This window comes from Manis pentadactyla, chromosome 4, assembly GCF_030020395.1.
Source record: "Manis pentadactyla isolate mManPen7 chromosome 4, mManPen7.hap1, whole genome shotgun sequence".
NCBI lineage: Eukaryota > Metazoa > Chordata > Mammalia > Pholidota > Manidae > Manis > Manis pentadactyla.
The window spans coordinates 15,461,950-15,487,143 of NC_080022.1; the positions used below are offsets into that span (position 1 = coordinate 15,461,950).

Here is a 25,194-nt window from a genome sequence, read left to right on the forward strand (position 1 = left end):
CCACCCAGCAGCAGCCGCACCCCCTGGGTCCAGGAAGAAAGGAAAGGTCTCCTTAACCCAGTTTGCTTTTTTCCACTTTTATCTAAAAGACGCAGTTGCCTGAAATTCATAGTTGTCAAATAGAATCTTTTCCTATCTCATAGGAAGGTTTCTGTCTTTTGGAGATTTGTCCCCTTTAGGTGTCCTCTATTTGACCTATGTCTGAATATCTTCAGGGTTTTATAAAAACTTGATTTAAAAAGTATTTGTCAAATCTATGCTCTGTCATTGATCAATTGGGTAGTTTTTCATGACCTAGTTTCTTTCAGCATTTAGGGTCCCAGGATGGGGCAAGTGTCAGCAGGAGAGAGGTATGGCAAAGGTCCTGCCTACTAAGGGGTTCAGGTCAGGGCCTCTCTCTGCTACAGCTCGGGTGTTGTGATTTTACATGGAGGAGGACCCCAGTGGGCAGATGCTAATTCAACAAACATTCCCTAGGGATACACCTGCAAACAAGACGACATGGGATTCTAATCTAAGGATAAAACTACAATACCAAGGTCATCTAGAGGTGCTAAAGGTATAACAGGTACAAAAAGAAATTTGGTTAGATGGCTTATCATGCAAGCTGCATTAGCATGTGGCCAAGGATGATTCCTGCCTGCAATGAATAACTCAGCTACTAACAGTTGTTCTAACTTGTATCTGCCCACAACCTTAAATCTGATCTAGTGCACTCAGCCTTGAGTCCTTCTACTCACTACTTTCAAGACTCATAGACAATATCAGTCAAAAAGTATGAACCTACTATGTGCCACACATGCCATGCTAACACTTAACATGTGTGCTCTATAGTTCTCAAAAGTCTGCAGTTGGGGTCTTATTAGTTCCATTTTGTTGATGAAGGTAACTTGCAGGAGCGACAGGCAGACATTCTTCCCCTGTTCCATCTGCTCTGAAGCCTCTGGTCTCCCCATTTTGCCAAGCTCTTCCTTTAACTGGGCCTGGCTGGGTAGGTCCAGCTGAGAGCCCTTCTCTGCAGCCCGTTCATTGGCCCTGCCCGGTTCTTACCAAGGAGGTGCTTGATGATGGCTTGGTTGTGTTCCCAGAGGTTGCTGAAGGTCCCCCAGCGGGAGTGGCCATCAGGTACCGGGTTGGCCTTGATCCATCCTCCACAGGCATAGGTGAAGAAGTCCTGGCAGGGGTCCACCGTGGGGTCCATGGAACTCAAGATGGAGCTGGTCACTGAGATGCAGGCCTCACTTAGGCACACGGGAGGGTTTCCTGCAGGGGTCAAGGACAAGTGGCCAGTGAAGGGCAGGCAGGGAGGAGGCTGTGGGAATACAGATTCGGAACTGCGTGGTCTCTAGACCCCGACAGAGAAATGATTCCAGTAGATTTACAGTCTCCTGACTTATAAAATAAGACTTCTGTTGGCTGCCTCAAATCCTTTCTGCAGCTTAAAAAGTACTCAGGACCAATGTTTTTCTTAATCAGCCCTTCCTTCCACAAGTATTCACTGATTTTTATTATCCAATTCTCAGCAAATTCATTCACTCATTCATACATCCATTTATTTAACAAAATATTTACTGAGTTTTCTAGGTTCTTCACTGAGTGAAGGGTGTGTGTATGTGAGGTGGGGGGGATATAACAGGCATTGTCCTTCCCTTCAAGAGCTAATGATTTAGTTAGGAACACACATTATATAAGAAAAACCAAAAGACAACAGTGGGAGAAATGTATGTCGTGTATACTGCAAACATAAACTGAGTATTTTGGTCCTTGCCAAATGGGGGAGGCAGACAATAAGGTGCCAGGAGTCAGCAAGAAGGAAAGACCATCAGGAACAGAGGGAACTATTAAAACAGAGGCATGGGTTAGAGTTAGGGCAGGGTTATAAGCACAAGGCACGAGAGTCATCTCATTGCAATTTCAAAGAAACAAAAACGAGACAACCGGAAGAGATCACTTTGCTTAAGGCCATTTTTATATACAAGGAAAGTGAGGCATAGACAGGCCACATATTGTGCTCAATAGCCAGTGGGATCTGACCACCCCCTCCTTCCACTATGCCTGCTGTGAGCCTGGAAGGGAACTGACAGCCCCACGCTGCCAGGAGGCAGGGCAGCCCTACCTGCCAGGTGCTGCCCTAAGGAGGGACAGCAGTTGGTGCAGGTAGGCAATGGGCAGGGCTGCCAAGTCCTACCAGGGCCTCCAAAACACAATGAGCAGAGAGGTCAGCTTTCTCCGAGCTGGTTTGCACAGGACACAGGGCAGAAGTAAAAGCAGGGGCTAGACCCCTGCCTCAAGATTGGTCGGCAGGCTCAGCAAAAGAACCAAACCGTGGGCACCTTAGCAGTGGCCCTGCCCGAGCTGGCAGGATGAACCACCACCCGCAGGAGATGGACGCAGGAGATCCAGACCCAGGCTAAGGACACAGGCCCAGTCAAATCGCTGCTGACACGAGCTACAGTGGCAGCAAGAGACACTTCAAAGACATTGGTGACCTTGCTTAGGCCTCACTACAGGCATCAGACACAGGTGACACCCCTGTTTAAAGAGAAGGGAATGGAGGCTCTGAGTGAGCCACGGGGACAAGGCCATATGGCTGCGTGGGAGAGCTGACATATCGCGGCAGCTCCCAGGTGGGGTTTCTCCTGATTCCCCCCCCACCTCCTTGCCGGGCACGCAGCGGGCTGGTACATCCCTTTGGCAAGTTCAGTTTCCCCAGTGCACTGGGCAGGGTAGGTGTTGAGGTTCTTAGACATGGGTCCAAATCCTAGCTTTCTGCTTCTGACTGTAGGCCTTGCACAAGTGACCTCATCTCTTTGAGCCTCAGTTTCTCTCTCTAGAGTTAAGGAAGAACAGTAGGACCCATCTCACAATGATGATAAACACCTTCATGGCTGAGCATGGGGGCTCAGCGCTCTCCGGTCTTAGCCTGATGTCCCCAGGCCAATCGTTAGAGAGCAGAAAAGGATGCATGGGCTGGCACGGGCAGGCATCACCTCACTCAGAAATATAATGCCAGCCGGGGCAGGTGTGGCCTGTGGGCTTATAACATCAATGACAAATACAAAGTTCGGCAGGCTGACAAAGAGCTCAGAGGAGCCACACGACAGTGCAAAAATCAGGGTGACTCAATTTTTTTTTTTAGGGTGACTATTTTTAAAGGTTATTACTTGTTCTGGGATGACTATCCAACAACTAATTAGAGAAAGGAAATGGTAGCAGATATGGTGCCATTTTAAATATCCCTAGATCAGATCATTTTAATCAGAGTTGTATGCCCCACTCCTCAACTTGAGGAATGTACCAGAATTTTTTTGGGGGGGTAGGGGTTGGGGAAGAGAATTTCTGTCGTTTGAAAAAGACTATTCATTATTATAACTTTGTATTTGGAAAAGAGAAGAATACCTATTGTTTTTACACAACAAACTGCCGGAAGTAAAGCTTGATGCAATCTTGGCTGGTGGAAATGCCCAGCAGACCAGGAGAGGGTCTGTCTCACAGAGCAAGTTACATCAGAGTTGGTGTGATTTTTGTAATTATCATAAGGGAACTTGGGTTTGAAAACAAACTAAGAATCCAGTCCCCAGAAACTATTCAGAGAGGTTTGAATTCTTCACTAAACACCCACTTTGCTAGGCACAGCACAAGGTACACCTAGGTGGAACTTCAGCAATAATTGTTCGGTTATTTAACTATTTAATGGTTTATAGATTCTTTACCAACTATTCCTGACCCAGGAGGTGCTTAACACATAATTGATCAATTAATTGTTTCCAGGACCCCCTCATCTAATACCAAGGTCAACAATATCTTCAAAACCCAACTGAGGTTCCCTTTCATGATGGGTCCCTTGCTTATCTACCTAGGTGTCCACTATTCAAGCACAGATTATGATGTATCGTGGCCATCTCCCCGTCTACCTCCTCCACTAGAATGTGAGCTTGAGAGTAGGGCCATCTTACTTGCATTCATGTTTCCTTTGCCCAGCATTGTATTTGGCACCTAGTAGCTGTCCAATACATGCTTGTTGAATGACTGAGTGAAATGAATGAGTGAATCTAAGGGCTTTGTCCAGCATTCAGTCACCACCTGCAGAGGCAGAAAAGATTTCTTCCCTTTAGGACATGCATGATACAGCTGAGAAAGGGGAAGCAAGTCCCAGATCTAGTTCACAGACACTCATCTGGACAGTGGCAGGCCTCAACACTGAGTAATAAACGTTGGAATATTTTCTGGGAAAATGTATTGTTTGTCTTGCTGCTGTTGTTTACAAAGCACCTGTAAGTTTTTGGAAAGGATGGTGCAGCAGGAAAGTGGATAAATATTTAGTTAAGTGCCCAGACATAACTTAGAGGTGAATCTATCAGAAGCATTAGAGAATTTGCTTTGACTGGCCTGATGTTTGCTCAGAGTAGCCAATGCCAGCTCCTGCTGCTGGGAAATGAGGTTACTGTCAACACCCAGGGTGGCCACTGGTTTCCCAAGCTAAGGCAGCTGATGAAGATACATGGGCTGGCTCACAGGTCACCTGATCCTCAGCCCAGCTTCACACTTTGGAGAAGAGTTCTTTTCACCCAGGTCCAGGCTGGGGAAAACTCTTCTGCAGTCTTGGGGGCTAAGATAGAGGCAAGAGCGGATTCCTCCCAAGGGCACCCTTGTGGGTCCAACCACTAGGAGCCAGTCCTGGGGCTCCATTCTAGTTTCCAAGGGAAAAAAATCTTGAGAACTCCTGGGGCAGTCTCAGAGCAACTCTGGCTGCTAGAGTGTCACCTGTTCCCCATGCACAGGGCCAGGAGCTGGGCAGATAAGGCGGGCCAGGGTCCACACTGCCCAGCAGGGTGTTCTGAACTGAAGTGATTTATGATAAGGTAGATGGAGGCTGCAGGCCAAAGGTGATCAGCAGAGAAAGGCTGGTCCCAGCTTAGTCCTCCTCTTTGCTCCTTTGTCCATTCAATCATTTATTTATTCACTTTGCAAACTATTTGCACACCTGTGGCATGTAGACACTGTACTAAACACATACAATTAAGAGGCTGGAATAATTAATTACACAAAAATACATTTAGCCCCTGTTGGGCCAGGTACATTTGACAAAACATCCACAAACCACTAAATAGTTAAATAATCAAGCAATTATTTCTTAAACACCATCTAGGTGTCTGACTTAGAGTAAGCATTCATTAAATGTTTGTGGAATGAATGAATAGGTACTTGATACAGGAGGGATGGAAGGGTGACTCAGGTGAAGTCCTGCCCTCTCTCCAGGCCCCCAAACTCCTTCCCCAGCCCTGTCCAGCAAGGCTGCCCACTCAGGCCAGCGACCTCACAGCAGGAAGGCTAATGCAGCCTGGGGTGGATGTGCCTAAATGTGATGAAGGTTCACAATCCCTCTGATCGGATGAGTGGCCAGGTGGCCAAATTGGTGGTGTTGGACCCTGAGCAAACACCCCAGAAGCTGCTCAACTAGGTGGACTATCTGCCTCTGGAAAGCAAAATGTCAGGCCCAGTGCAGTGAGACAGCCTGGAACTAGCTGGAACCCCCATCCTCATTTTTAATTTGGATCCGCCCTTTCAAGTTTCATAAATGCTGACTGAACATCGGCTCTGCGTGAGGGACTCGGCTAGACACTCAGCCAGACATAGAGAACCAGCCTTAGACCCCTGATGGCAGGATCAGAGGGGCCAGATCATATCACTATACAAGGTATAGTGACTATAGAGGCATACGCAGGGCCACTGGACCATGGAAGGACAGCTTTTCTGGGGGAACTGATACACACTGGGCACGCTGTGATTATTAAAAAGGGAGGCAGAGCCTTGCTCTGGGCCTTCCAGCCTGTGGCTGAACTTCAGCTTTCCCATTGCCTTCCACTCCAGCCATATAACTTTGGGCAAGTCACCTAGTCTTACTGCCTCAGTTTCCTCATGTGTAAAATGGGGCCAAAGGTATCCACACCCCATAGGGTTGCTATGAGGAGGAAATGAGAATACAGCGGCAAAGAGCTGCAGTTATTTGGTCTGTGGACAGTATTAACTAAACGGAAGCCATTACTGTTATTTTGTCGGAACTAAGGATGGCAGACAGTGCCAGTCGTGTGTCCACCCAGCCCACATACTAACACCAGCAGAACCCAGAGCTAAGGTTAGGGAAGCCTCATAGGTGCCAGGTATGTGATATACATTATCTCTAATCCTCAGAGCCATCCCCAAACTAGGTACCATTTTCCCCATTTAAATTAGAAAAGACACAGGTTCTGTGACATTAAGTGATTTGTCCCAAGTAACACAGACAATACATTGCTAGGCCAGGATTCGGACTCATGTTCTTCTGACTCCAAAACCTCCCCGTGACCTACCACCCAGGTCTCGGTCTGTCAGCACCTGAGCCCTCCAGACCTAGCTGTCTCCCTGGCCTTGGAGGCCAGTCCTGGCTTGAGCAGGGAAGCCCCCCTGCACAAGTGGACTGAGCTGAGGGCAGGTACGCGCCGAGCCCATGACGAAACCCCGAAGTACCTACTTGTCCGGTACTGGATGCCCAGCGCTGCCAAGCAGGCCACCAGTCCTGCCGCCAAAAGTGCCGCCAGTACCACCAGCCGCTTCTCCACCTGGGTCCGCGTGGACCAGCACCGCTGGCCGTTCCTGGGGCTGCGGAAGTTCACCTGCAGGGAAGGAGGCAGGTGGGGTGGGGAGGATGTGAGCCCAGGGCCCTCCTTCCTCAGGAGGAAGGGGCTCTGAGGCAGGCCCAGGCCTCGAGGAGACATCAGGGCCCCCCCACTCCTGCCTCAGGGGTGGTCTGCTTCCCACGAATCAGTCCTAATCCAGGAAAGAGCTGCTACCCTGCTTAGCAGCTCCGAATTACTCCTAAACGTCAGAGAGTCAAGGAGCTCAATCCAGCCGGGCTTAGGTTTTTTGTGTCACCCGATACGGGTAGAAGAAAAACAAAGAAGAGCCTTTCCCTGTCTCTGCAGTAAGAAGTCTAAAAAAGAACAGGATGTTTGGACTTGCAGGCATCCAGTGAGCGTGCAGCTGGGCCCTCCTGGAAGGCCCCACAATCAGTGGACCGGGATGACACAGCCCCAGCTCCCACTTCCCAGCAGCACGGACATCCTTAGCTCATTAAACCTCACGTCCCCTGAGGGTTGTGTTATTAGTTCTCATTTTTTAGATGAGGAAACAAGTCTAGAGAGGTGAGACCCTGGCCTCTCGTCACATAGCTACATGGGCAGAGCTGGGATTTGAACCCAAGTCTGTTGACCCAGCAGGGGGTCAGAGATTTGAGTCTTGGGAGACATCTGGGGAGATGCAATGGAGAAATAGCTCCATTCAGGCAGGTCATCAAAGGGAGGGGAAAATGTCCCCAGCCTAACAGTCTAGCTAAACAGGAAGGGAGGCACAATGAGAGGAAGTGGAGGGCATGGCAGGGCCCTTGGGGCTGAGGAGGGCCATACAGCCAGGCACTCAGCCCTCAGCCCAGGCCCTCACACCCAAGGCCAGCTTGGGGCTCCCCTCTGCTCCAAGAGGGCTTCCTGCAAAAGCTGGGGCCACAGGACAGGAGGGGTCTCCTAAAGGTGGGGCCTGGGTCCGTGAGATTGCAGCCATTGTGCACACAGCCGAGTACCAGCTTTGGGTGACACTGGAAATACTTGAGAGAAAGACTCCCTCACTGTCAGAGGGAGGCTGCTCAGAGACCAGCAGGGAGGCAGATAAACCGACTAGGGTGGGCAGGGATGCAGTCAGGGAAGGCCTCCTGGAGATGGAAATGCTTGGGCTGGGTCTTGAAGAGTTAAGAAGGAGCTGGCCAGGTGGAATGGGGAAGGGGAGAGGGAGGCAGGGCTGGATCCTAAGGGGCACTGGAAGCCAGTTTAAGGAATGTGGACTTCTTCCTGAGGTCTGGGGTGACATGATTAGATTTGCCCTTTGGAAAGGCCAAGGTGGAAGGAGTAAGACTTGGAGGTGAGCAGGCATGGCAGCAGGGGGGCCCACAGCCTGCCAGGAGATGGAGAAAAGGAGGGAGCTGCCGGACACATCCCCTGGCAGGGGAGATGAGGAGATGAGGAGATGAGGGGGGATGAGGGGACCCAGACTCTGATCTGCAAGTGCCTCACCAACAGGTGAAGAGGTGGCTGCCCCAGGAGCCAGGTCACAGCCCTCAGGGAGCCTCACACTGGCCCTTGGGGATCTGAGCCTGGTTACCTTAGAGAAGGAAACCAAGTGGCCTTGTGGTCATCACTGGGCATTTCCTGGGCAGGAAATGACTGGGAATTGCCACATCAGAGAAGGGGGAACACAAGAACTTTTCGCGGAAGAAAAATTGAGTTCTAAAACCAAGAAAAGGAACTTGGGACCTAGTCATATTTCCATGGAAGTGCAGGAAGCTGGGACACTGAAGCAGCCGCATCAGGTAGAGGGAGGTAAGCCGCCTCCTGAAATCCTTTCAGAACCTTTTTTAATGTGAGAAGTAAAGACTGTGACCATATGCTGCCGCCAGTAAATTAAAACTTTGGGCTGGGAGGGCCTGGGGCAGAGCGAAGGAGCCTGGGACAATGCCTGCGTGTTCACAGGGATGGTTTACAGAGTGCTTTTTCTGAGGCATCATTCTCTCATGCAGCTCACGTTGGGGACTGGTATTCAGAGGGGTCCCAAAGGGTTTCAAGCAAGTACTGCCTTGCCTGGGGGCACTGTCCTGCCTCTGGACTTGTCTTATCTTCTGCCTCCTCCTCTAGGCCTCCCAGTGGCCCCACTATCCTGGCTTAGCTGGTGGGCGGAGACGCTCAAAGACAAAGAGGCAGGTTGACCTTGGTTTCCAAGGCACCCCTCTGCCTGGTGCTGGCTTTTGGAAGCCAGGGCGCCCAGCCCTCAGACTTGGGGGAGCAGGAAACCTCACCTTATGTGGACAGAGTAAGACCGAGGTGTGGGCAATTAGAGGAGGTGAAAGTAGATGAAAGGCAGGGAGAAGATGAAAAGAACAGAGGGAAGGAGGGAAGGATAAAAGAGTAATAATGGCAGCTAGTATTCAAGAGCTTCCCACGTGCCTGGTGTCACGTTAATTGTTTTGTTTCCAGATGATGCTATTCAATCTTCACAACATCCTTAAGAGTAGGTACTAGTATTAGCTCCAGAAGAAACAAAGGAAGTGGCGGTGGGGAGAGATCGGTGAGAAAACCTGTGTGCCTCCAGACCCGCAGCCTCAGCCCTACGGCCGTGTTGCCCCCAAGAAGCAGAAAGTCGAGCTAAGCCTCGTTGTTTGATGTCAAGCAAACAGATGGTGTTCCCTGCAAAATTTAATTAGAATTGTCAGAATTAAATTAGAAGCTCATAGTTCCAGGCAGAAATGGTGAACAGAATTTGAAAATAGGGTTTTTAAACCTTGGTAATGTTCTTTGCTCCGCCCGTGTTACCTAGCTGAGGGCCTCTCAGTTTCTGGACAAGCCTTATCTCTGGGGCAGAAAGAATCCAGAGGCATTCCCCTGGGGAGGAGCAGTCCCCTGGAGGCACTGTGCTGGGATCAAGAAGCCTCTCCAGGAGCGGCTGTCCATTCCTGGTGCAGGAGACAGGGCTGGGGCTACCAGTCCCTTCTCTTCTTTGAGCCCCTGTGGTCCCAGCCCTGCCTCTTTCAGGATTCTCACTTTCCTTTTGGAAATGAGGGTACGTTGATCACCAGAGATGGTGTGCAGCGACTCAGAGGGCTGAAGCATAGTAATGGGGAGCACGCTCGGTCTTGGAAGAGATCGCTGGGAAGTGGCCACTAGCCAGGGAGCGGCACTGAGGCTTGGAACATGGAGTCGGGAATTACTGCAATTGCTCAGCTCACTAGTGGGCCTCCTATCTTATTTATTTTCATGTGAGACAGAAAGAAAAGGATGCCTGTGAAAGAGAGGTGGAAAGGGAGGCAGAGACGGAAAGAGAGAGGCAGAGAAACAATTGAATTGTCCAGCCTGAGTTCCCACAGCCAAGCGAACAAAGCCCTAAAGTGGGATAAATATTCAGTTACAGAAGTAAGTGCTCGGCTCGCCTAGGCTTACAGCAAGAACGAGTTCTACAGGCAAGCACAGGATACCACTGCCTGGGGCCCAGGAGACAAACCAGCAGGAGAAGGGGTAGGGAGGCAGGCAAAACCTGGTTTCCAGAGGAAGCAGGGGGTCGGACAGGAAGGTAGGGACTTTTCCAGAGCCATTGCCAGGTCCCCTGAAGACCTGGGCTGTGTGGAGCAGCAAACAGCAGTCTGGCCAAGGGTTTGGCGTGGAGCCCACCCCCTACAGTCCAAGAAGCTGCTTCGGAATCAGCCTTTCAGAGCAGACAGACCACGAGAGCCTGGCCTAGGGAGACACCTTGCCTCTGTGAAGGTGTTAGCTTGGGGAAGTTTCTTCCAGCGAAGTTTCCATATGGTGGACTTCCGGCTGAGACCACTGGGGCCTGCCCATAGCAAACTCTAATGTCCTCTTGTCCTCCCCCTCTCTTCCCTACCTGCTCCTCTAGCCCCATGTCTGACTCTCTTCCAATGACTGATAACAGGTTAAATTAGTACCTGTTGTGGGGAAGGGACTCTCTGCACCTAAATAGGAACCAAAGTCTAATATTTAGAAGAAGCACTTGCCAGCAGCTCTTTGCTTCCCAGAAGGAATACCCAGCTGCCTATGGCACAGGAGAAAGGACACAAACCAGAGAAGTCAAAGGTCGGCCTTGACTGTATCAAGACCCTGTGTGTGTCACTGGGCAGCCTCTGGGCCTCAGTCTCCTATCTTTAAAGTGAGGAAGCTGGATGAGGTTCCAGGTCTGACAGATTCTAGAACAACTCTAAGGCCAAGAGTATAAAGCTCTAATGGGTGGATGGAGTTGGGAGGACCTCCTGGTAAGCAGAGAGGCCTTTTTAAAGTATGAGTAGGACTGTCCTAGAAGTCACCCTCAAAGGACAGCCCTGGGCATAGTGGAGAAAATGAGAAAACCACCACTAAGAATGAAATATCTCAGCTTTCTTTTTTCTTAAAAAAAAAAAAGGTCGGGGGGGGGTGGAGATTTTTAGAAGTAACAGGATGAGTTTCAAAGGTTTTAGTGAACAGCCATGGCCCTCTGCTCCCATTTAGAGAACAGGTGTGACTTTAGCTATTTCCCCTTGAGCCACTGAATGGTATGTGGTGGGGTGTAGGGAGGCCAGGCAGCTGGTTTGAGCAGAGGAGAGGCTTCCAAGGAGAGCTATTATATTTAGGGTACCACTGAGATCTCATGCCTGGTGAGTTTTGATTATAATCCTGATAACAACTAAATCCATTTTTTTGTGCACTATGCAAAATGCTTTCACTTGTATTGTCTCATTTCAATCTTTGCAACTGCTCTGAGAGCTGGATTAAAAATATTAATCCCATTTCACAGAAAAACTGTTTACATGAGTTGCTTTCAAGTCTCACAGCCCATGAGAGGCAAGCTGGGCTCCACATTAGAGCTATCGGGCACTCAATCAGTAGTGACTAATTTTTATGGATCACAATTAACTTGCGCCCAAAATATAAGAAAAAAGGGGAAAAAAACTCTTTCAGGTCAGGTAAAGGTAGAACTTTGCTCCAGCTGCATTCAACATTTTCTCAACATATTCAAAAATAAAGGTGGCAAGTCTAGCTGAAAGATAGAAGTTCTCACTTATTAGTATTGGTATCGGTAACTCCTAGAACCAATGGGCTTCAAAATCTTCAAAAATCAAGTAGCTTATTTTTATAACTGACCATCAAGAGAGGAAGATTTACGGGGCCTGGATCCATTTTTAAGCCTAAAATTGAAGAAGCAATTGTGTTTCTTGGATCAGCTCATAGGAAATTAACTGAAAGGATAAGAGATGGTCACCTATACGGTTACAATTATTGGACCTATTGTCTAACTATAGCAGATTGAATAAATATGTTTTTACATATTGGTGCCATGAGGTGTTGGCTTTTAATGGCATCATGTTATAGACGTTTTTAACAACCTAGAAAAATGCTGATGAAGTGGCAGTAAGTGAAAACAGCAAGACCCAACATTGTGTACTCAGAGTGAGTTCAATTATGTTTAAAAATAAGTTCATACAAATACAAAAACTAGAAGGAATTATTTCCAAGCAGGGGTAATACTGTCTCCTTCTAAGTTTTTTTTCATACTTGACTCTCTTTTTCTTCACAAGTGGGCATGTAAAGTTTTTATATGGAAAGAAAACCCCAATAATTAAAAACATAAAATTAATATAAAATTTTGCTTCATAAGTTGAAGTGGATAGGTTCATCACTCTTAGGAGAACAAGCACTGGCTAGTTCATGTTTGCTCCGGATAAGTCACAGGACTCAAGGCAAGCCAGGCTGGGTACTCCCAGAAGTGCCCCAACCCTTGGGGCAAACTTTTTGGCTTTTCCTGTATCAAACGTATAATATACCCAATGTGGCGGTTTAGTGTGGTGGTACCAGCACTGGACTCCAACCTACATGATAGCTCTGCGGCCACAGAAATATCCCTAACCTGAGACTCAACCTCACCTGTAACACAGCCACAGGGGTTCTCACCTCACAGACATATACGAACGACACCCAGCAGGCCCTGTAACATATTTCACATCTACTTTCTCTAACTCCCCTCTTACAGATGAGGGAATTGCGGTTTAAAGAGATTAAGCAGTTCACTCACAATCATGAGTGGAGTCAGAATTCAAACGTGGGCCCCCAGCTTCAGAGCCTGGGCTATCTCCAGTCTGCCAAGCAGCCTCAGGCCGATGAACACACTCTGTGACCTGGAAAAGGCTATACCCATGTGGGCTGCTGATAGGAAGATAACAACATGGCATTTTATTTTGTTGTGAATTCTGAAATGCTTTTGTGTTGATATATTTAGAACCTTCTGTGAAAGATGAGACTGAAAAAGATTGCTGATTAGATTCTATTTTGATTTGTGAAGGGAAAAGTGCCTGCTACAGAAATCTCATTTCCTGCTGGATTTAGCCTCTTAAGAAGGGTCTGCAGAGAAGAGGTTCTAAACAGACTGGGTTTGATTTCTCACTCCCAAATTTCTGCTCTACAATGTAAGGTGAATTGTATCCCCTTTCAGAGCCTCAGTTTCCTGTAAGTGGGAACAGTAATCCCTACAGCTCATGGGGGTTACCCGGCCCTGAAGGTTATGTGGGATGATGTAGACAAAGGTGCCACATCCCCGTGGGCAAATACCCTGGGGTCGTGAGTTCAGATCTCCCTGGGTCTACTTAACTAGCCTGGAGGAGAGACTCGATCAGTGCTATTTCTTTTTATTACTGCAATTATTCCAGCTTCTAGGAGGTGTGCCTGAGGAAGGCTGGGTTTGGCAGCCTGAGTTTCCATGCACCCTAAGCCTACACCCTGGATAAGTTGTAGCTCAGTGTCAGTTTACTGGGAAGCCCAAGTACCTCCCCTAATCAATCTGGCAGAAGTCCTCCTGGACTGAGATGCCCCAGCTCCTCTCTATGTTGGTTTCTCAGGAGCCAGATCAAGGGTCCCTGTGGGCATCCTGGACATTTCCAACTCATTCCAGTCCACTGCCTGGGTCCTAACCCCACTGGGGCCAAGGTCCTGGTCAGGACTGTCCCAGGTCGGCCCCACAGGGAGAGATGAGCATAAGGCAGCCATAGCTGCTCTGCCACAAGGCAGGGAGGTGTGGGCATATTCGAGTCCCACAGGGGCAGACACTTGGGAGGGAAGGAATTGGGCTTCCTGAGCAGGCTGAAAAGGGGCAGAGAAAGGGAGGGCAGAGGAGAGCTTCCTCCCCACAAGGGAATTCAGGCATTGTGGGAAAAGAAGAAGAATGGGGTAATGCCTACTAGACAGGGAGACCAGCTGTCCTGGTTTGCCCAGGACTGAGGGGACTCCAGGTATGCAGGGCTTTCCATGCTAAGACTGGGACAGTTTTAGACTCTGTCAGTAATGGGCTGAGTGACCCCCGGCAAGTCCCTCAGCACTCAGGGACCAGTTCCTCTCAGCAGTGTGCTTCAACTCTGCCTCCTGAGCTGCAGCCCCATTAGCAGGTGGTGGGGAGGATTTGGGGACAGCCAGAGTTGGGGAGGGGAGGCCAGTGCGGGGAGCCCGGTGCCTCGGGGACACTACTCCGGCCCCAGAAAGGCTCCCTCTCCACAGAGGTGCCCAGAGCTGCGGCGGGCCCTGCCCGGTCCGGGAGGGCAGGACGCTGCAGGGGCGGGGCGGCACCGGTGCGCATGCCCGGCCTCCACTGGGCCGGGGGCTCGCCTAGGACCAGGGCTCCTACCTGCAGGCCGTTTGGGTACCCGTCGCCCTCGGAGAGCGAGTCCATCAGGTCCTCCTCGTCCAGCGTGGCCCTCTTGTAGGTCGACATCTGCAAAGCCAAATGCAGGACGGACTCCCTCAGCGTCTCCATGGCTCTGGCACCCGAATGGGGAGAATGGGGAAGCGGCCCCGGCGCCGCGCCCCGCCCCGGCCGGCCGGGACACCGAGACCGGCCCACGGACTGGCCCGCGGGGTGGGGGTGGGGGTCCCCGCCTTCCCCGCCCCCATGCAACGCCGCGCCTCACCCCCAGCGCCGCCAGCGCCGCGGCCACCGGCAGCGGCAGCCACAAGCTCCACATGCTGCGCCCTGCGACGCCAGGGTCCCCACGCCGCAGCGCGCCCAGCTGACCGGAGCGGCATCGCGCCACCCTCGCGGGCAGGACTAGCTCGGCGACGGTTCCCGGTTCCCTCCTGGCCGGGCGGGAGACCCCAAGGCACAGAAGTCGAGGCTGCTCCCTTTCCCAGGGATTGGGGGAGAAGCCACCACGGCTAGCCCCTGGCAGGCAGGAAAAGGCCGCACGGCAGCCCCTCCTGTGAACCTTAAACCCCCTTCAGTAGGCGGGTTTCCAGCGGCAGATACTGAGAGTTAAGTATTAGGAGAGTGAGCCTGATTTGGTCCACAACAGCAGAGAAGGGGGTTCCTCCCACCACCGGCCCTTAGGTGCATCAAGGGAGTCTCTCCATCAACTAGAAAGACTGCGGTGGGGTGGGGAGTGGGGGAAGAGGTGGAATAAAAAAGACAGGGGTCTTTAAGCCAGAGATTTTCTGAAAATTTCAGAAAACTCCCTGACCTACAATGAAAAATGCTGTGTTTGTACATTTGGGCAGCTAGAGGGGAATCTAACGTTTACCTCCAGGCTCGATGGTGTGGCCCTCCCTCCAAAACGTCAAAAAACTCCAGTTTGGGCTTTGGATTGGTCAAAAACCGGGAAGGTGACCCTTCTGCCACCTTCTCTCTCAGGAGGCAAGCCTCAAGCAGGTGCTCCCTCCCCAGCCCCTGCCACCTCTCAGGGCCCCTGACCTAAGCTGGAAAAGTAGGCTCTCTCAGATGTGGCGTGCTCAGGCAGGGGCTCCGGGCACCCAGCATTCTGCCTCCCACCACAGAAGAGTCTAACACAGCGGACTTTCCCAAGGGACCCTTCACTCCCAGTGAGACCTGGAATCCCCTGCATGTATACATTTCTACAGCTTTCCAAAGTGCGCTTCTGTTTGCTCTCATATTTAATTCTCAGACACACATAACATGTGAAGGAACAGACTCAGCGAGTTGAGGTGACTGCCGGGGGTCACAGGCACAGCCTCGGCTCCTGCTAGTCTCTGGTTCCCTCGCCTGGCCTCTTATCACAGCCCCCTCAGTGCCCAGAGAGGGCTTTTAATAGGGAATGCTGCTCTGTGACAACACGGGTGGACCTCGAGGGTATTATGCTAAGTAAAGTAAGACAGTGAAAGACAAATAGTGTGATTTCACTTATATGTGATATCTAAAAAACAAAACAAACCTCCACAGAAACAGATTCATAAATAGAGAAAACAAACTGGTGGCTGCCAGAGGGGAGGGTGTGGGGGAGACAGGAGAAATAGGTGAAGGGGATAAAGAGGTACAAACTTCCAGTTATAAAATAAATCAGTCATGGGGATGAAAGGTACAGCATGGGGAATATAGTGCATAATATTGTAATACCTTTGTATGGTGACAGATGGAACTACATTTATCTTGGTATTTCATCATGTATATAAATGCTGAATCAAATGTATACACACATACACCTGAAATTAATATTATATCATCTATACTTCAATTTAAAAAAATTCTGATCTTGCTACTACTCCTTGCTTAAAACTCTGCAGGGACAGCGCCTTTACCAGTACCCCTGGCCCACTCCCACCCTCATCTCCTGCTGCTCCCCACCTAACTCACTCAGGCCCCAATTTCTTTGGCCTCCACTCAGTTTCCTCAGATTCTCTAAGTTTCCGTCTTCCCCCAGACTTTTACAGCTGCTGTTCCTTTCATCTGGAACATTCTTTCTTCATCTGTACTCCTCCCATGGCCAGTTCCTGCTTCAGATCTCAGCTTAAATGTCATCATCTCCTCAAACGTCCTGATCCCACCCTAAGTAGCCCCTCAAATTCTCTTCTACGGCACCTGATTTTTTTCTCTTTATAGTATTTACTGCAGTCTTTTTTTTTTTTTTTTTTTACATTTACCTCCCACCCCCTCCCTAGAATTATGAGCTTTTATCAGGGCCGAGACCTTGCCTGGCAGAGAATCCCCATCACCTGGTATACTGTAGGTGCTCAATAGACAGTTAAAATGAAGGATGGAACAAGTGGAAGGGAAGTGAAAATGACTCTGGGGCAGTGCCTTGAAATCCTTGTGCGTCTAACTCTGCAATGCCCAAGGACGTGGGTCACAGGCCCTGGGGGAGGCAGGAGTTTTAGGCCTGGAGTCTTCTGCCACACTCCCACTGGGTGGAGGAGGTCCCTTTACCCGCTGGAGAGAGCGAAAGGGCTCCAGGCTTCTTCGCTTCACCCTGGGTTACAGCTGAGTTTGTGAAAAGCAGGACACTTTGTTACATTAAGTAACAAGTATCAACCGCCCAAGGAAAAGAATCTTGAAAAAGTTCAAGTCACTGAACATCTCCCCAGCCTGGCACAGCAGCTACTATTTCCTGGGCACTTAGGGGTGTGAGGTATTTATCAGTTCTTTTACACCCATCATCTTGTTTAAGCCTCTCAAGCCTCTTGCCCTTGTATCGGCCCCTTTTACAGAACCTGGAACCGAGGTGGGAAGTAACTAACTGAGGAGCAGTGAAGCATGGCCCCCTCCTTCCATTCCATTTGAGATCCCCCCTTCTGGAAAGCTCTCCAGACCACTGTGCCCTGACCCCAGTGTCTGGTGCCCTGCTCTGTGTTCTGCCCCCAGCCCCCGCTCCCATGCTTCCTTCTACTGAAGCAAATGCAAGAACTTGAAGGCAGGTTCCCAAAGGCCTAGTCTGGGGCTGGAGCCTCTACAGGTGTGAAGGTGGGAGGCAAGGACGGGAGGCTGGAAGGCCATCCCAGAGGCCAGTGCCAGGCTGCTCCACTGTCCATCCCACTGTGGCCTGTCTATGGACGGGTGGCGAGGGAAGCTCACATACCTCTCAAGCAGAAATCCGAGGAGATGGAGAGCTGTTTATTTTTCAGCACACAAAAGATAAGGGGCACTTCCTGAAATGCCTGCCTCAGGCCCTGTGGTGAAAGGGAACCCACCTCAGACGTGGGAATGGCTTAGCTGGGCTCCGCTCTGCTCCAGGAGGCGCACAGTGGGCCCCAGTTGGTGAGTGACATTCCGACAATGGCAGCCCTATATTTGTACCCGCCCAGCCCAGCTGGAAGGGGCCTTACATTCACCGTCTGGTTGGAACTCCACACCCACCCGGTGCCTCCACCTCAGCAGGTATCACTTCCATTTTACAGTAGCGGGGGAGAGCAGAGGGAGGAGGAGGCGCTGGTCTGAAAACCCTCTATGTGCTGCTTGATCAAATGCATCTCTCCTGACCCATGATGCTCTGGGAGGTGGGAGTATCCCTCTGCTTCACAAATGAGAAGACCAAGGATTAGGAAGGAGGCAGGAGTTGCCTTGTCTCCACAAGTCACCTGGCTAGAGAGTGAGAGACCCAGGATGTGAACTTCACCTGCCCGACTCATTATGCTGCCTCCCGGAGAACCCCGGCCACACAGCTAGTAAGCGGCAGAGCTGGCCTCAAACCTGGATCCTGGGCTCCTGGTCCTGTGTTCTTTGTGGAAGGGGGAACTGCTTCTTCAGGTGGGGACCTCATGGTGTCTGGGGGTACTGAGCTGGCAGGGTGGCACCCTCTTGACCATCCTAATTGTTTCATTTGCAGTTGTGGGGGCCACGCCTGGCTCTGTGAGCTTCAGGAAAAGGGGAGGGACCTCTGCTGCTTTGTGGGAAGTCTCTGCTTCCATCTGCTCAATCCCCTCCTGGCCCAGTGGAGAGGAGGAGAATTCTGGGCCTGGCATTCAAGACAAGGGCTTGGCGGAGACCAAGAATGAAGGAGTGGGAACCAGCGCTGTCCCCAGACCTCATGTCCTGCTGCAGAGAAAGTGATTAGAGCCAGATGAGGGCGCGATGGTGCGTGATGGTCACCAGCTCTGGAAACCCCACCCTGTGGCAATCAGAGGCCTGGGGTGAACAGAAACGAGAACTACCGAAAGTGCTCATGTGTTTCTGATGACAAAGCCCTCTGGCCCACAGGTACCTGGGCATGACCCCGTGTGTCTCAACTGCGTCAGTCACTCAGACGGCTCTCAAGGTTGGTTTGCCCAAGGCGGGGGATCTCCAAGGAACATTGGAGTGTGTCAGAGGCAGGAAAGAGCAGCCTGTGAGTGAAATTCGGAGGCCTGGAACTCCTTGGCCACACCCTGCCAGCTGTTTTCACACTCTGTGTCTAAGCCTCAACTGCCTTAGTGGCCAAAGGCCCCGGCAATACCTCCCTCTGGTGCTGGCAACTGGCTGGGGTCCTTTAAATCCTCACATGTCATCTAATAAATACACACTCATGTAATGATGTAATACTGTATTTCACAGGCACAATAGACTGGATAAAAGCTCTAGATCCAAACCCCAGGTCAGACGTCCCCTATGCCACTTCCAAGCTGTGCAGCCTTGGCAACTGACAGCCTCTCTGGGCCTCATTTGTCTCATCTGCAAAATGAGGATGATAATAATAGTACCTCCCTCATAGGACTGTTGTGATACTTAAATGAGATGATACTAAAGGGCTTAGAACAGTGTTGAGCACACAGCAAGGGCTTTATTGAGTATTATAGCTGTTATTATTTGTATCATAAAACACAAGGCTTAAAAAACCTTCAGTTGATCTCCACCACCTAAAGAACAAAATCCAATATATACCTTCCTCCACAAACCTTCAGGTGTAAGGCCATCACCCTGACCCCTGATCTATCCCTGCAGGTGGTAGCCACTCAACAGGAGTTCACTGAGTCCTTGTCAGGCCTTGTGCTGCAAGCTGAGGGGCAGCTCTAAGTAGGACTTGGCCCCCACCCTCAAGGGACCTGCACCTGAGACCTCTTCTCCCAAGACTGTGCCCCTCCATTTCATCTCTAGCCTCTCCCTCCTCCATGAAGGGAGGGATTGCTGGAGCCTTTGACCACTAAAGGCAGCATTCCTGAGGATCTGAGGTTTAGAAACAGTGTGAAAGCTGGCAGGGTGTGGCCAAGAAGTCCCAGGCCTTTAGAAAGAAACCATGCCCTTCTATCTAGTGTGTTCCTAGTGTAGCACCTGCATTATGCCCAGGCTTTTGTCTAGGCATCTTTACCCCTGGGATGGAGAGGACCTGGGGGCCGGGCAACAATCATGTTATTACTCTCCATCCCCACTGCCCATCACAGAAGCTGCTATATAGAAAGCTGTTATTTGTATCCCAGGTTTTCATTACAGCATAGGTATCTGTGACTTCAACAAAGAAATGCTAGTTTAGTTGCTTAATGGCAATCAAATAAAATTCAAGTAGGACAACTTTGGGCAACGGGCAAGATAGTAAAAATATGGCCAGCATGGCTGAAGATGATACCATGTGACATTTACTGGGTTAGTCAAAAACCAGGAAGGTGACTCTTCCTTCCACCTTCTCTCTCAGGAGTCAAAAGCCTCAAGCAGGTGCTCCTTCTCCTGCCACCTCTCAGGTGGCATCCATTACATTGCTTAGTGTCTTTTACATGAGAAATTTCCATGTGACTAATTTCTTTTTAAATTTACTCTGAAGTTCCTGAAGAAGTGAATTGCTTTTTTGCTTTTTGATAATAGGAATCATAGGAATTGGCCAGTATACCTTTTATCCTTGGCTGCCAGGAAGCTCACAGCCAAATCAGAAACTCACCTGTGGGCACTTGCCTGGCCTTTATGTTCACTGTTTTCTTTGTCCACATTTTCCACTCTATTTTCTCTGATCCTGATTTTCCATTTCTGTTGCATATCATTTTACTGAATGTGTTTTAGTCATAACCCATCATGAATCTTATGTGGAATAAAGTGAATTAGAAACAACCTGTATTGGGAACACCCCTCCCCTAATCCACTCTCCTGGGAATGCTGCTTCAAGGTATTTATTCAATGGTACGAATGAGGCAGTAAAGACGGAGGGCCCAATCCCAGGCTCCTGGCTCATGTGAAAATGTCCTTTTTCCTCTCAGGCCTCAGTCTCTGCATCTGTAAAAAAGGGTCTTTATGAAAATGAAATGAGCTAAAACATGAGCTGCCCAACATACAGCATCCATCCCCAAGAGAACCGTACCCGGGGACACACTGCAGACAGCACCACCTCACACCTGCTTTTCTTTATTTTCCATCCTGCTTTTCCCACTGGCTTCTGCCCTCGTCCGCATTTCCTGATCCCGGCCTTAGCTCAGCCCATGTTCGGCATTAATCTAACCCTGCTGCTGTACTCAGGACAAAAACTTCCTGGGTGATCAAGGTTAACATCAACAGCAATAAGTCCAGTATGATTTACTCATTGATAGTATGTACTCTCGATTTGAAGTGATGGAAATGGTACTTTATCTCTGTGGCCTTTCTCCCAAAAGTGTATCACTCCAGTCTAATAACGAGAAAAACGTCAGACAAATCCCAACTGAGAACAATCTACAAAATACCTGTCCAGTACTCCCTAAACCTGTCAAGGTCATCAAAAACAAGGCAAGTCTGAAAAACTGTCACAGCTAAGAGGAGCTTCAGGAGACATAATGCCTAAATGTAATGGGGTGTCCTGGAAGGGATCCTAGAACAGAAAAAGGGACTTAGGTAAAAATTAAAGAAATTTGAATAAAATATAGACTTTAGTTAGTAATAATGCATCAACATCAGTTCATTAACTGTGACAAACGTACCACACAAAAAAGACATTAATATCAGGGGGAACCAGGGAGGGTTTATAAGGGATTCTCTTCTCAATAGTGCCATGAATCTAAAACCGTTCTAAAATAAAATGTTTATTTAAAAAAACTGGCTGCCCCCCTAAAACAGGAAACAGAGTTGTTAACACCACATAAGTCCAGTTCTCCCAGTTCCCAAGGCTCTCTTAGACCTTCATCTTATCTATGTCTCATGCTGGGCTGTGCATAGCCCTGGGATCCCCATTTCAGGAACAGACTGAGATCAGCGACAGGCTGCAGCCTGCCAGTGGGTGGCAGTGCTGAGACTCAAACCCAGAACTTTCCGACCTTCTCTGGGTTTCTTCCCCTTTTCTTTCGCCACCTCCCTGGGGCCCTGCTCTCTAGGCCAGCTACCTCTGGAGACTACAGGCTGCCCATCTGGGTGGTGGGAAACAGGGAGGGATATAACTGGGGTGCCATGGGGGAGGGAGATGCCCCTGGAGCTGGAGGCCTCAGCATGGAAAGGGGAAAGTTGGGCAGGAGTCAAGGGGCAGGGGAGGCCTAAAGGTGAGATTCAGGGAGAGACTGGAAGGCCAAGGGCACAGAGCACCCATGAGAGGTCAAGGCTGCCAACCGCCTACTCCGTGCCAGCCTTTGAGTCAACCACCCTGGTCTGGACCAGAGTGCAGGCAGGGCTCCCCTATTGTGCTGGCAGCGGGAGACTTGCCCACACACGCAGGCAGCTAGGAAACACTCACCCACTTGGCCTGGTGTTGACTCACCTGCCTGGAGGCCCTGGGAGCATCCAGAGCCTTACCTAGTGCTGCCAGCCAAAGGCCGTAGTGCCTGCTGGGGCTGCCATCCCACACCCAAGCCCCAAACCTGGCCAGCAACCTCTTCCTTACTCCCTGGGCCACTCAACACATGGCTGGCGAGCCCCAGCTGGCCTACCATGCCTCTTTCCTGCACAGCTCCTACCTCGCCTCTCCCCTCACCACCCGGGCCAACAGCCTCCACCTCGGCCCTTCAGTCCAGGTCCACTTGGCTCTGTCTGCCCCTCCCCTGATTAGGCCCCTGACCCCCTTAATCTCCAATTGTCACTCTCCCAGCCCCTCATCTCCCAGCTGACTCCACGCAGAATCCCTAATCGATAGGACCTAGTAACTCCGATCCTTCACACATTGGTTCTCTGGAACTGGCAGAGGAAAGCGTGAGCCTTGGCCAGGCTTCCAACCTCGCCTCCCTGCAGAGATACAGCTCCTGCTTCCTCTGGGTCTGCAAACTCCCTGTCTTCCCTCACGTGCTCCAACCTCAGTAAAATATGCAGTTACTCCCTTCAACAGGCAGTGCTTCCTGCTTCCCAGCCTTCGCACACCCACCCTCTGCCTGCGAGGCCTCCCTTCTCCTCCTCCTGGTTAACCCTTCAGCTCAGATGCACCTTCCTCCAGGCAGCATTCTTGGACTTCACTGTGACCCTTCCTCTGCTCCCCAGCAGCATCCTGCATGACCTTGTAACAACTCGTCCCAACAGGGATGGGTACCCAGTGTAGCTGTGTGACCTTGACAAAGTCACTCCACTTCTTTTTCATGCTTTGGTTTTATTATCTACCAAATGAGGGGATCACAGTACCTGCTCCATACGGTCTTTACACGTATTAAATAAAATGAGATACATAAAGTCCTCGGCCCAGCTCTCACAGAGAAGCACACCCAGTAAACGCCAGTGTGTGTGGCACTGGGTTCAGAAAGGGCTGGCTCTTCAAGCCATACTGAGAATGACCAAAGAGAAGCGGGAAGAAATAACTAAGGGGACCTATGACACGCCAGGTGGGCCTGGTGCTTGCTGGCACATATTATCTCTTTGACTTCCCTGTTGCTTAGGGTGAAACAACCAGAATAGAGGGAGGGTTAGTAACTCGGCCGAAGTCATACATCTGGTAAAGAGCGAAGCCTGGATTGGAACCCAGGTGCGTCTATCCCCAAGCTTGTGGTTTTGCCATTACAACAAGTAAGACGCAGCCCCAACCTGCTCCATTCTTGCCACTTCCGGCATCCCCTCCCGGCCAGGTTAAAGGGGCTGAGTTGTCCCCTCTCATCTTCTCTGAGCACCAAGGTCAAGACAGACCAGAAACCTGCAGCCGGGCAGGATGACCAGGCTGGGTAAGTCCTAAGCTGAGGAGACCAAGTACACCTGAACAATCTGCTGACCTAATCACATGAAACTCAGGACAAAGCTAATCTGTCTCACTTAATGATATTTATGATGGTGATGACTGAGCTGCCTAGTAATTAGGCTCAACCAGGAAGTAGCGCATGGAAATGGTTGTAATTAGTATTTGTGAGACACAGGTGGGCAGGCAAGGGCTGGGGAACGGGAGGAAGAAACAGGTGTGGCAGGAAGCTTTGGAGACTCCCTGAGTCTGTGAACTGAGGGCAGCTGAGGCCCTCACAGTTTACATCAGGCCCTACGCCAGCCAACTCATGTGGATGATCCTGTTTAGGTTTCATGATAATTCCATGACGTGGGTCCTATTATCTCTTTTCTGAAGTGAGGAAACAGGCTCAGAGAGGTGCATTCACTTGTCCAAGGTCATACGGCCAATGAAGAACAGAGCCATGTTCACACGGGCATGCTCATCTCCCCCTCCAGCCCGGGTGATATCCTGAGCAGGAGGCGCTAATTAGGACTTGGCTTGGGGGACTGGAGATGTATTTTCTGGTCCCAGTTTTAATATTGCCTTACCCTGGGCCTCAGCAAGTGACCTCCCCTCTCCAGAACACAAAAGGAAGGTGTGCCTGTCAGGCTGAGAGTGCAGACCTGGGAGTCAGGCTCCTTGGACTTCCACTTTGGATTCCACTTCAGATGCCACCTCACCATCTGAGCCTCAGTGTCCTCATCTGTAAAATGGAGACAACATGTGTTGCCCTCAGAGAGTTGTGAGGGGTTAAATAAGTTTAAAAAAAAAAAAAGAAAACCCTTAGAACAATGACTGAATTGTTTATTAAGGGGAAAAGCATGGACTTTGGAGTCAGTTTCCCCATTTGTAAAATGGCGAGGTGGTTGCTAGATTGGAACAATAGTTCACAGGCATATGTATTTTTAAGCCCGTAGAGCCCTTTATTCTAAAAACATGGCAACCCAAAACACAAAAGAGATATGAATGGAGCTGCCACTTATGCATTCAATGACCCCGTATCCTGACCCTGACCCTGGCTTTCCTAGAGGTTCTAAGGAAGAGAGTTTGAAAACCACTCATCTACGTTTCCCTCTGAGAACTAATGGTTCTAAAATTTTGAGACTGAAGGTGAGGTGGGTGAGGAAATGGTAACTTAGGGCTGGGATGATGCTTGCCCAGCAGGGGTAGGCACAAGGGGGCTGCAGAAGGCTGGGCCACACCCATGGCAGAGTTCACTGGAGCCTACTGGCTGCCACAATTCAAGCTGAATAACTGTCTCCCAAGAGGCAGCTGAGAAGCAGGAGGAAGAGCACTGGACCCACATTCCATCCCAGCTACATGGCCTCAGGCAAGTCATGTCACCTCCTGGGCCTCACCGTCAACTGTGAGATGGGGATGATAACATCATTCTCATCTGGTGGCATCAGTACAAAACTGAATCACATGCATGTAAAGGCTTTGCAACTGTGAAGACTGCCCCAAATTAATATTTTCACTTATTTCTGGTAGATATTTCCCCCTCCTAAGAGCACAGAATCTGGAGACAGAGGACGCAGACTCAAGTCTCAACTCCACCATGCACTGGCTGAGTGCCCAGGATTCAGCTAAGGAGCCTGTTGCCTCCTGTGTAAAATGATGACATAAAGGGCTTAGCAGAGTGCCTGGCACACAGGGAGTGCTCAGTAAGTGTTTGCTGCTCTTGGCTTTGTAGGAACAATAACTAAAGGCAAATTTGCTCTCCAGCACCCTTGTCCAGTGCAGACACAGCTGAAGAGGGGTGAATGGCTACTCAGAACCCTTTAAAGCAGGTTCAAACACAAAAGTTGGGACTGTTTGATTCTGTGCTGAAGTGT

At 50.1% G+C, this 25,194-nt stretch overlaps 1 protein-coding gene across 2 annotated transcripts in view; it reads right to left on the bottom strand.

The window, feature by feature from the left end:
- Positions 1-25,194, bottom strand: part of ECE1 (endothelin converting enzyme 1) — a 116,488-nt gene that overhangs the window by 52,028 nt on the left and 39,266 nt on the right. Inside the window, exons 1-4 of one of the 2 annotated variants that reach the window (XM_036914557.2) lie at positions 23,983-24,057; positions 14,236-14,322; positions 6,512-6,653; positions 1,051-1,263 (exon numbers count right to left, since the gene is read on the bottom strand). In XM_036914557.2, coding sequence (XP_036770452.2) covers positions 1,051-1,263; positions 6,512-6,653; positions 14,236-14,322; positions 23,983-24,042 — 502 coding nt within the window. In that variant the 5' untranslated portion in view covers positions 24,043-24,057. Of the gene's footprint in view, positions 1-1,050; positions 1,264-6,511; positions 6,654-14,235; positions 14,323-23,982; positions 24,058-25,194 lie in introns of those variants that run through there. The other variant, XM_036914559.2, reaches the window with a different exon arrangement.